Below are 12,980 nucleotides of genomic sequence, written 5' to 3' on the forward strand. Positions count from 1 at the left end.
CTAGAGAGGTGACCTGGAATCGAATCCCTACGGGCAGTAGCTCAAACCACGCCCGCTTATACATGATGACTTTATTAAAATAAAGAAATGGGATTTAAATGTAAAGGACGGGGATTATTGTAATGAGATTCATTCAAGGTATCCTACCTATTAAAAGGTAGGTTTGGGATAGTCCCTAACGGTCATCACTTTTGAGTAAAGGGAGAACTTCCTCTTTCTTTGCCTTACATTATTTCTTTCTTCATTTCTCGGTTAACTTTAACCCGATTTTATGATGCATAAAAAGGCCTTTTCTCTTCCATATTCTACCCCGCTTACCCAACTTTTTCCCCTCTATTCATTCCACTACTTTTCTATGTTCCTCCATCAACTTTCTTTAATTTTTTCGGATTTCCCCAAGAAACTTACACCCTATTTAGAACCTTAGTGTTTGGGTTATTTGTCCAACTTCCTCTCTCCGCCATTAGCGCATCTCAATAGCCTCCAATCCTATTCATCCTCTTGCCCGGTCTCACATCCATAAACCGCTCCGCTTCATATAAAATTCTTAACTAATCTTTTCTTTACATCTTTACTCGATATCGCCATCGTCAATTCACTTCTTCTTGCAAATACTGCTCTAAATAGCTCAATTCTTCGTCTAATGTTCCCACAACTATTCCTCTTTCCCTCCAATATACTGCCCAAATACATAAGCTGATCTGGATTACTCTCTCCTACTTTAATGTTTGGCTTGGCTTTCCCACATCTCGAGAATGTCATTACTTCTGTTTTCTAATCCTCTTCCCATATTTCTCGCATTGTTACTGTAAAGTATTCAATAATAACTGCGAATCCTCAGCTGTCTGAATCACTTGATCATCTTTAAAACTAAAGTAATCATGTCACCTTTCACATTTACTTCCCAATGAAACCCTTCCCAATGTACCTTTAACATTTAATGAGATGCAAAGAGTAAGTTTCAGAACTTCTAAGATTAATTTAAGCTAATGAAAAGTAAGTTATTACATTAATATCTTTTATTAGTTGAGGTACGAGTGATAAGGGTCCATGCTATAATTTTTAGTCGCATACATTTTTTGGCTTTCGATGAAAAATATATTTTCAGCTTTATATCGAGTTTCGAAATTAAAAATAATATTTCCTAATTTTATTTTATGGCTTTTCTTTGCGAGATTAGAATTTTGTCCCTCAACTTCCACCCCCTGACAAATCATACTGCTGAGGCTTTCTATGCGAAAATTCGAAGGTAAGGGGAAATGAACCGGAATTTGAACTCTACTCACTAAGACCTTTCCATAATCCCTCATGACAACACGAAAATCCAGTGACTGATCAACTTAAATTTGATAGAATATTTTACTTATTGTCATTATCAGTACTGCGGTAAGGTATTTGAAGTTTCAAGTTGACTGAGCGTCAGTTTAAACAACGACCACTAGATTTGAATCAGGCTAAGTAAAACCAAATAAACAAATATGCGATTTTGTCCCTACAGAGAAACTAATAGAGAACGCAACTTCACCTTTGCGTGCACCCAGTTCAATTCTAAAATTAAGTAATTTTTTCCCCAAACATGTGGAAGAGATTTCAAAGTCTCTCTTGGTATAATATTGGACTACAATGTCTCCCATTATACTGCTATCCGTCTTGTGGTGAACCACCACAACTACACTATGTGCTAATCCCAAAAATTTAGTAGTTTTGATCAGTTAAAAAGGCCGGGAGATAAATCAAATACAATCGCAATGAAAATATCTCAAATATTTTAGCTAATTATTAGCTAAAATATTTAGCCGAATATTTAGCTAAGTTACACTGGAATTCCCCGAACTTCTGTGAAAAAATGTGAACTCGCGATTGCTTTCAATCTACGTCCGTTATCCGCCAAATTTCTTTCTTAGCCCAAGGGTGTTTTCCTCGTAAAATATTTACGTATACAGATATAATTCAGGTCAAACAGTTAACGAAAAATATAATTCATTGTAATTAAAACTTAAACAATGAAATGACGGTCAAAGTTAAACAATACACTATCTTACTTACGACGCCACGTTAACATTGATACATTGAGATTGAGAGAAAGAATGAAATTTACTTTTCAACTGGAACTAACCAGATTATCTGTGCGCGAGTCATTTATTCAGATATTGCACATAAGGAACGAAATTGACTCCCCTACCGAACGTCTCTCCTGCGTCTTGAGGCTACACTGGTATATCATACCACAGACACAGCCTGATACGTAAATGCGAAACCGATCACGAGATTTTTTTCCCGGGATGTGTAGGTTTTCAATCTTAGAGAGGATGAAGCAATGGACATGGACTTTCAGTAAACAATTAAAAACATGATATATACAGGGTGCGGCAACATAACTTCCTTTTTTCAAAAGTAAAACCCCTTTGAAGGCCCCTGTATTAGTAAATGCGTAGTGAGGAAATTATTTATTTTAAAAAGCATAGCATTTCATAAAAATAAATAATTTAAAACAAAAAATTAACGATCGCAGTTCTTGGCATAACGTTAAACAACTCCAAGCTAGCTGTAACATTTCCATCGGAGCTTTTACTTCCGCCTTAATTTGATTCAAAAGCAACAGAATCAAAGATACAATGAAAACTTTTATTTTTGTCTTTTCTGTCCACGTTTCACAGATCCACGTATTTAAGAGGGGCTTCTTTGAGAATAAAACGCCCATCAAACGTAACGATGCTTATGTTTCTGTCTTTGACAGGTTTCTTTTACGCCGTTTCCGGCTTGGGCAGGTTTCACTGCGCATTGTTATAGGTAAACGTTTGTCACACAATAGTTGTGGAATGAATTCATCAGCGGCAACGAGTAAACGAATATAGTACAGGCATCCCCATTCTCACTCGCCGGGTCCCGTCCCACGGGCTCAACGAAAAACCTCGACCGGCCCCCTCCGTGGCCAGTTCGTGGGAGCCGAGACTTAATTTGCGACGGAAATCACCGGAACGGCGAAGACTGCCGAAAATGTTTTCGCCATGAAATTCCCCAAAACTCCGACTGGGCAAGCGCTTCGGCGCAGAAAAACGCAACTGTTTTCATGGCATTCTTCCCTGTGAGGGGGGAAGAAACAGTCGCACTGAGACATGTCCACTCCCGGCCTAGTCAGTCTGAAGCGACGCACTCAACATGGTGAGACGCCCACTCACCCAGCGTTTTTAACCAGTCAAAATCGCTGCGAATCGTATACTTGTACGTACCGCTTCTAGAAACTTAAAAAAAACCTTTTTCGACCCTCCCCTAGTTTTCAATGAGGTCTAATGGCAGGTGGTGCATGAACTCAGCCGCTTAAATGGAGACGCATTATTTCCTTTTTATCTAAGAAACTTTCACGATGAGACCCACACATGTTTTTGGCTAGATCCATTTTAAGGCCTTTCGATATTGTTTTAGGCAATTAACAAATTACACAGCCTGAAATTAATATTTGAAATAATATTCGCCTCTTTTAGGTAGCTCCTGAGCTCCTACTTGTCAATACATGGAAGAAGTTGGGAATAGTCAATTACTTCAATTTAATATGTACTAGTGAATTAAGTTCAGAATTTTAATGGAGGAATTGGTTAATACTTTAACTAAGATATAAAATATTTGCATGGATTTTACAAATCCTCATTCATACAGCGTCACTGCTGTTCTCAGCTGACTTTCTGCACTGGCATTGCCTCAATCGCTACATAGTAGAACTGCTGTGGGAAGAAGTCAAACTGTATTAAAATAGCCCTTTTGAAATTACCAATCACGGGTAAATCTTTACAGTAGCTTTTCCGAGCCAAAGTAATACTAGCGATATACTAAGTTTCCGTCGTTTGGGTGAAGATATTCGATTTCAATGTAGAATACAGTAATACACACAGTACGAAAAAAATTATCCCTAAGCAAAAGGAAAATAGGTACAGGGTTCGTCCGGAAAATAAGTGTACTGATTTTTTCCCGCCGCTCCAGGCGCGCCCAGCACCGCTCTGACGGGCTGCGATTGGAGGGGGGTATGTTGGCAAGCGACGCTGAAAAAGGCAGTCGGCTCTGAGCTGTGGTGTAGTGAGGAGCTCTGTTAACGCGAACCTCCACGCTCGACCCACGTCACGGAACGCGATGCCGAAGCAGCGTTATTCCATCAAATTTGCGGTAAAGCTTGGGAAATCGTCTACCGAAACTGTCGGTATGATTAACCAGGCTTACGGGGAGTCAGCCATGTCCAGAAACATGATCTTTCGGTGGCACAAGATGTTCGTGGAGGGCAGAGAAGAGGTCGACGACGAGTCTTCGAGAGGTTCCCGATGATGCCTTCGCGGGAGCGTTCCAGGAATGGGAACGCCGCTGGAACAAGTGTATCGACTCACAAGGGTCCTATTTTGAGGAATATTAGCTTAATATATGTAAAAGTGTAATAAATTTTTTTTCCTGAGCTCAGTACACTTATTTTCCGGACGAACCCTGTATATCTTCATCTGAGCAAATTCTGAGAAACTCAACTAAAAATTTAAAATGATTCCGGCGTTACTTTTGACAATATTTCATATATTTCGTACCTTTATTGATGAGAGAATTTGAAACTATAATTGACACTTTAAAAAGGAGCAATTGTTTCTCAGATAGAAAAAATGAGTTAAAAAAATAATCAAAGAAAGTCGTTTCCATACAATACTAACTATGCCACTTCATATTTTAATATCATGTTAATATTCTTCGAGCAGAAATAGCTATATTTTATATGCAATGTAAATAAACACTTGCTGATTCCAAAATCATCGTGATGCATCATATAATGCAGTTCATCAAAATCAACCGGCCTTCTCCATAAAATTAAATCAAATTTTTTTAAACATCTCATGATTTCCTTCCAAGTTTTCAAATTTAATTTATAATTTAAAAAATCTGTCACCCTATTACGAAAGTTTGGTTTAATTACATGTACCAAAACGATAACTGATTTAAATTCTGGAAATTTAATTTATCGTCAATCATATTTACTTGATTTCAAAAAGTAATCGATATATTATTATGATTTTACGATTATCTTTACAGCCTTACATGCTTCCCCATTTCAAAGAGGGAAAATGCACAACTCAAAACCATATAGCTTTTCGGCGTCTCAAACTCTCCCTTGCCATGTCCCTTGGCTAAGAATCATCAAAACCATACAGAAATCCGACAATAGCCGCAAAAAACATTTTCTGAAATGAAAGGCAATTTTCGATTTCGCATCTGTTAACGGGTCAATGTTGGTCGTTGATGTGACTACACACGGCGATTCGGTTAACTTTAACGCACTCGAAGAAAAAAATTGCCCTTGAAATCGAACCCGGGCCACCTTCCTGGGAACGTGTTTTTCCCGTTGGTTGCACACCGGACTTCAATGCTCCAGGTGGATCGGATGTGAAGAAACCATTATATGGGAGAACGAACAAGCTAACGAGTCATTCACAGAGAGAATCACAATTGGCTTCTTTGATAATAATTGTTTTATCCCTAAACTCGGACAATTACGCGAAGAAACTTGAAAAACACGTCTCTTTACGTCGAAAAAAAAACTTACCTTCACATACCATCAAGAAATGCGGTATTTCACATTGTTGAGGCATTGCCTCGATTTGGCAAGGACATTCTAATTTTGCTGGATCTAGGAATGGGATTTGCATAAATATGACGAAACAATGAACCACGTATATTTTAGGGCCACGCGATCTGAAGTTTTGGCCCCGTATTCCACTTGAGGCATCACTCAAAGAAACCATACCAGAATTTTCATACAAAAATGAATACTGATGATTGTACTTGACCTTAATAGGAATTTGTTTTAGTTTTTCACTTCATTTCACATGACTATAACTAATAGTACAGCTATAAATCTCCGTTATATTGTACTCACAATTACATCAATGAATCGTGAATGGGAAAAGTATGAAGCCTAAATATAATAAACGCCAATTTCTCCACGCAGCAAGATTTGCAAAAAAAATATAGGCTCTAGAATTTTCATGGAACAATTTCCAGCCTTTGGCTCTAGCTACCTATTCTTAATTGATGTTTAAAAACACTGCAAATATAGTAAAAGTAATTCTGACCTACCCTTCGCCACCTATACCACGTAACTATTTTACGAAATGATTAACTATCTGTTATAAGATAAATTTTCTCCTTTACTAATTAAAAACGATTCTTATCATAAGCTAATAACGCTGCCCACGACTACCACCACAAATTGCCCCACACTTGCGGACTACTTGTCATTAAAGGACTCCTCCACCCTTGTTTTCCTATATTTGCTGATTGATTTTCTAATTTTTCGTCAATTCGCCGAATAAGCTGAGGAAATAATGACTGACTACATCTCCCACGCTACGTCAGTCAATCAATTCAATTCACTCTCCGACACTAAATTTTTCGACAGTAGAGTTCCTAATAATTCCACATTGCTACATGAAATTCACAAGGGTTACACAGAATTACCTTCATATTTTCTTCTGTGTCCATGGGTAACATCCTCGGAATCTTATAACAACAAAATATAGAAACCTCATGATTTTTACCTTCATGCATGACTGGGCACGATCGAGGGGATCTAAGGAACCATGAAATCCATGGATATTGGGCTTATGTCCCAAAAAGCGCAGATTAAGCTACTGCCCTGCTTGTGCTCAAAACAAGCAGGAAAGTTAGCCATTCAAATACGCCAAAATTTTCACAGAATAATTGAAACTGAATCCTTGGATATTTCGATCACAATAAATTTGAAAATTGTAATACGTAACGATATATTATATGAAATGGTATCTTACTCTCCGAATGAGAATTTATGACCGTGCACTAAGCCACTCCAACCAGCAGTTCCTGATGCACCGCAGTGTAATATTTTTACGGCCCGATTTCCATCGTAATGACCGAAGGCAAATTGATTGGTTCGACGTCTTTCGCGGCCTGCTAATTGCGAAGGCTTGCATGCTCCCGGGTTTCATTAGTGGACAAGTTCCGACGGTGACTTCACCTGAAGACGCCTGCTAAAGTATTATTGGTGATTTTTTTAATACAACGTACTCAGTGAAACCAGGGAGCATGCAGCATTCGCAAACGAAAACAAGTATTTTCAATGTCGAAACATTTTTATTTTAACATGAAAAGAAAGATAGTTGTAAAAAAATAAACCCAGTCGACCAATATGATCTGAATAAATCTAATCTTTTAGATGTTTTCTTAATATAGGTTTCAAGGGCCGGAGAAGCGTTTTTCAAGTCCATAAATTTCTTTTAGAGATTTTTGTGACAATTTCACTACCAAATACTATTAAAAGCAGCAGTTGTAAAATAAATGTAGAAGTTCAATGAGTAGATATGTCTACTGCGTAGTTTTAGTCTCGATAATAAGGGTGCCTATGCATGTAATTAGTGTTTAAATTCTAAAATATAATTCATAAAAAATATTTATTTGTAAAATATACACGATATATTTATACGATCCTCCACTTCATTCTTTTTCCACACCAAAATGGGTGCTATCAACCATGATATAAAGCATTTTTTTAACAAAAGCCAGTATAATTTTCGTAAATAATAAAATTTGATTTTACTCATTTCTGTGAGGATTTTCATTGAAAAAGAGAGTATTGAAATCCTTTTATTCTTGTTCAGTACATAATTTTTTGATTAAAAAATTAATTCTCGGTAATTTCATGTTTTTTTACGATCCAAGATTATTGCAAATTTGTCCAAAAAAATACATTTACATTTCCCCAATTTTCTTTTTTTAAGATTTCACGGTTTAAGGGTGAAATAATAAGAGATTGGGAAAAATACTTCAATCAAAATAGTTCCACGAACCAGAAACAGGCTTAACTAGGGTCTTTTAAGACCTAGGTAAATATGCCAAAAATGCTCCCACTCCAAAATATAAAAGACGAATATGCTAAGAAAATCCATCCCGGGGAGACCCTGTCAGATAAATTTTCAGAAGTTTCATGACATTGCACCCTCTCCCACATTACGGGTACGGCACATGAAGAATACGTACCGAACTGGCCGCAATCTTTGATAGATCCGGGTTAAAATTCAGGCCAACTCGCACGATTCTTTTCAATGCAAGCCATTTAAAACTCAGGTATTAACCACAAGGGTGGATGTAGTAGTAGTAGTATTTAGGGGAGGCGCCCGACAGCTGAGGTCGTTTGCGCCATAGGGGATGGACAGGGAAGGATGAAGGGTAGAGAGAAACCCGCCGTCGGCATTAGCCTACTCTTAACGATAGGCGCCAAGGGGTCCGCAGCGCAACGTCCCATCCGACGGACGGCGTACTCACTCAAAGTGCCCTCCACAAACCACCTCAAGTAAGGATCGAGATACCACTGAAAAATATTCAATACCGCCGGAATTCGAGCCCGGGCCCTCTGGGAAGCCAGTACGATAGCCACCGTCACATCTTGATCCCACGGTGGATGTAATCACGTACAACATTCCGCAATGGTCTTCCCCACACTATTAAGGACATACCATAGTAGTTACACTTGGCCAAAGCGACAACATGCAATGGCAATGTTCTGATTACGTGTTGGACACTTAAACACCAACAGTTAAGTGCGAAAAACATAAAATTTAGTCTGGGGTAATTGTTGTGAAAGAAAAGGAAAGGATTTCAAGTAGGCCAATAACATTGTGGAATATCTGCAAATGAATTATTTCAAAGAATACACCATATCCTCTCCTCACCTTTTCCGATTTTGATACTACTTGTAAGAAGTTGAGTTATTGTTGCGCAATCAAATGACTCATTTCAACGACTGCGACTGCTGTAATTATCTTCGGCCATAGTCATCCACCCGAAGGTTGCCTTTGTTAAGTGTGCGTAGAGAGCCCCTCACCTCGTGCTTGGAGGGGGGGACCTGATCGGTGAGGTTGCCTAGCATATTCGCTTCCCACACCTTCGATCAATGCGCAAATAAAGTGCACTCCACGTTCAACATTTACCACGACGAATTTAAAAGCTAAAGGGTTCCGATTTACGATAATTTGCGTATTTTACCCTTCGGCTCATTATACCAAAATTTTCCGTAGACACCAGATTAATCATATTCCAAGGGAGCAGGGGATCGAGATGGTGCGGGGGCTAGCGCACTGGCTTCCCACCCAGAGGGCCCGGGTTCAAATCCCGGCGGTGTTGAATATTTTTCAGAGGTATCTCGATCCCTCCTTGAGGTGCTTTGTGGAGGGCACTTTGAGTGAGTACGCCGTCCGTCGGATGGGACGTTAAACTGCGGACCCCTTGGCGCCTTTCGTAAAGAGTAGGCTAATGCCGACGCCGGGTTTCTCTCCACCCTTCATCCTTTCCTATCCATCCCCTATGGCGCAAATGACCTCAGCTGTCGGTCGCCTCCCCTCAAAACTACTACTATCCAAGGGAGCAAGGTGGAGGAGCATAAGAGGACCAACTGACTGTCTCCCAATTCTAGATTAGAGGTTTACCACAGAGGACCGAACGCCATTTGACAGTCTAGGATAGTTAACAACATTTAGTTAAATGTGGATTTAACCTATCCGTTCAGGCAACGCGAGAGAGGGTTGGTGTAGACCAATTTTTAAAGGGAATTCAACGGTGGTATCCAGAGTGCATTTTTCCCGCTCGCATGATCAGTATGTTACTTGTAGTGAGCACACAACACGTTGATTGATTACAAAAGGCACGAAATCGTGACGCGAGCGAACTATTAATAATATTCAGCTTTAACCGTGCACGTTTGCGCGGCGTTTCTGGACAAATGACCATGTTTTGGGTGCGCCATTGAGCTTCCGGACTCCTCCGGAAGAAATCGATAATATGCACCAGACGAATACGGCGGTTAGCATCATTGAACACACCGTCTTTCACCGAACACAGTCATCGATTGGACACACTCATTGGAGACATTTTTTATGTCCCATCGAAGCCAAAGCCATTACGAAATATCACCGCGGCGGAGGAAATTGCGGTCTCAACGACCACCAATGGAACAGAATTAACAGTAACCATCTATTTGGTGGTACATTTTCCATCATTTAGGGGTACTACGTGGGTCGTTAAATAAGTACTAAGGAAATAATCCAGCGTTTCTCCAACTTTTTTAAGCCGTCCAGAAAGAATGATTTTGGATAAGTGGAATCTGTGTAAGCGATGACCTCCTCGTTTGATGTTTTCCGCCGAGCCATTTTTTCAAGTATGGAAAAAGAAAAAAGCCACCGAGGGCTAAACTTGTGAATACGGAGGATGTTTTAATTATTCGAACTTTAATTTCTTAATATTCGCCGTCGAAACTGCGCAGGTGTGAATCCGTGCATTATCTTGATGACATTTAATGTTTTTCCTTGCCAAATAAAGACGTATTTCTCGATTTATTTGCTCAACTGGTGCAATACCGACACATAATACTCTCCATATATCGCATATGCTTTTCGCAAGTAATCCATGTAGCTGATTCTGTGTGAATCGCAAAAAACCATGGCCATCACCTTGTCGGCCGATTTCACCGTCTTGGCCTTCTTCGGAGGCAGATCGCCTTTGGAAACCTACTGTTTCGATTGTTCCTTTGTCTCCGAGTGAAATAGCAGTGTGTCCATGCTTCGTCCCCAGATATGTATCGACGCAGATAGAAACTCGTCAGGATTGCGGCGGAAAAGCACCAAATCAGCTTCCGAGTCGACCACACTGTTGTGTTTATTCTCCACTGAGAGCAACCATCTTGCCAAGATTCTTTTCACAACCAATTTTTCGTGCAAAAAGTGAAAACACAGTACCTTGTGACCTCAACTACTTTGCGAACTAGGATTCATCCATGCTACTGCCATTGATAGCCAAACTTGAAAAGTAGTCAGTCAATGAAAAACATAATAAAATAACATAAATCATCGTGAGTAACAATCGAAATGAAAATGACAAATGAATGCATTCTTTTTTTCCTTGGGGACCATAATAATATGAAAGCTATTCTTATGATGAGGAAGACACTTAATGATGAGCTCAAAGGGAAGGACCATTTATGATAATTTGTCGTAGGTCTCTGGTTTCTATACGAGGAGCTGTCAAATATTTTTTTTTTATTGCAAGGACACCTCAAAGTTGTCTAACATAAATGCTTCAAAATATTTTTCCTCCAAAATTTCAATTTTATAAAAGCCTCTATCAGACCAAAATTTTTCACTGGCCTCACAAAAACATTAATTTGAGGTTTTTATCATATGTCTATGGAGGGCAGGATAAATTCCTAGTCCTACACAAAGAAATGAAATTTTGAAATAAATTTGATCCCCAATTGAATTTATAATCAATTTTTACTGAGTTCAGTCAATTGTCTCGTGTATAGCCATGTATCAACAATAGTTCCCATTAGATCACGGAAATGCAGCAACATTGGACATGGAAGGAGGGTGGAATGGTGACCTCCATACCTTATCTGTGGTGGTCTTGTCCCTTGTCTTCTTGTAGCAGGCAGATTAACAATGGCTCAAGCCTTAGTGCCTGTGACTCCTGTCCAAGGCTCCCACCCCTCCTCTGGCAGTTTGATTATGCACTTGGCAGACTTTAATTCTTGAATGGAATAGTACAGACACCATCTGAAAATGAACTCAATTATTTTAATGCAATCAACCTAATTATCAAATAGTCTGCATTTTCAGAAAAATTCAATCTTTGAGACAATAATCTTACTAGCACAACTTTGTGTAAGTGATGAATATTTAAATAAGTGACAGATATAATACTTTAACAGTTTTTATCAAACCAATCGCAACCAGTTTCAACATAATATGGCATTCTTCCACCATAAGATGCCTTATTTCTCTAAAACTGGGTCATATTTTTTCAAATAGAAAATAGTTGATAATATCTTGTCTGCAGCTTCTTTGAATTTACTGAGAAAATAATGCAGTTTCCAGATAAAAAATAATTTATACATGCAGTAATTTGCGGCAGAGATTAGAACCAATAGTCCTGACCACTTAAGAATCCACAACATACATGTGCAGTGTGCGGCAACATAACTTCCATTTTTATTAAGCAAAACCCCTTTAAAAAAGGAAGTTATGTTACCGCACCCTGTACATACATGGAAGGTATTTTTTAAGCAACAATAGGAAGATTAAAAGACACCAATTTTACCAATTGATTGTACCACTTCAAGTCCTTTCAAAAAACAGAATTGATTCATCCCCTAACAATAATGCAACTTAAGATCAAAATAATGACCCTTAAATGTAAAGTCATGGCATATATATTTTCAATGCTAAGTAATTCTTAATAAACAATTTTTTTCCATTAGGTATTTTCCATTAAGTATTATTATCAATAAATACACTACAAGCCTATCCATAATGAAGAGAAATATTTTATATTTTGTCACCCTTGCTCTGCGTCAAAATCACTTTAGTGCTTATTTGAAAATATTTAGCCAAGGAAAATATTATAATAGCATAACTTGAGTCCATCTGATGGATCTACCTGTATATGCATTTGCTTAAGTGCAAAGGTAGCAAGATTTTAAGTGACCACACATTCTTCTCACAATATTGAAGCTTAGGAAATGTAATAACTTCCCAAAAGGAATTTCAGCCACTCCATTTTTTGGTTAAAGCATGTGCCATCATATTTTAGACGTATTTTCAATGCTACAAATTTGGATTCCAGAGATCACTATTGTTTTTTTTTCCTCATAACACAGGTACAAACTCCATGGTCTCATGCTGTTATGCCTTTTGCCAAGCTGCTTTCTCAAAAGTGATGCTTCGATCTTGGCAGAGTCAGAAGATGATGAATGTGCCATTTTTTTATTAAGAAAGTAAGTAAATATTCTCGTGATACTTGCTCTGCCCTATACTATAAAATGGATTTGGATATTTTGTCAGCTATAGGAACAATTAGGTGCTCCAGCACCCATGTTCATTTTTGGTGGATCCGGTCACTGGATCACTATTACCTATTTTATTACATAGTAGTCT

At 38.5% G+C, this 12,980-nt stretch overlaps 1 protein-coding gene across 1 annotated transcript in view; it reads left to right on the forward strand.

The window, feature by feature from the left end:
- The window catches only part of LOC139696610 (salivary peroxidase/catechol oxidase-like), a 50,708-nt gene that overhangs the window by 12,176 nt on the left and 25,552 nt on the right, over positions 1-12,980 (forward strand). Inside the window, exon 2 of the mRNA XM_071595417.1 lies at positions 12,704-12,820. Coding sequence (XP_071451518.1) covers positions 12,704-12,820 — 117 coding nt within the window. The remainder of the gene's footprint in view (positions 1-12,703; positions 12,821-12,980) is intronic.

The sequence above is a fragment of the Hetaerina americana genome, unplaced genomic scaffold (genome assembly GCF_022747635.1).
Source record: "Hetaerina americana unplaced genomic scaffold, ioHetAmer1.1.p SCAF_7, whole genome shotgun sequence".
In the NCBI taxonomy this organism is placed as follows: Eukaryota; Metazoa; Arthropoda; class Insecta; order Odonata; family Calopterygidae; genus Hetaerina; species Hetaerina americana.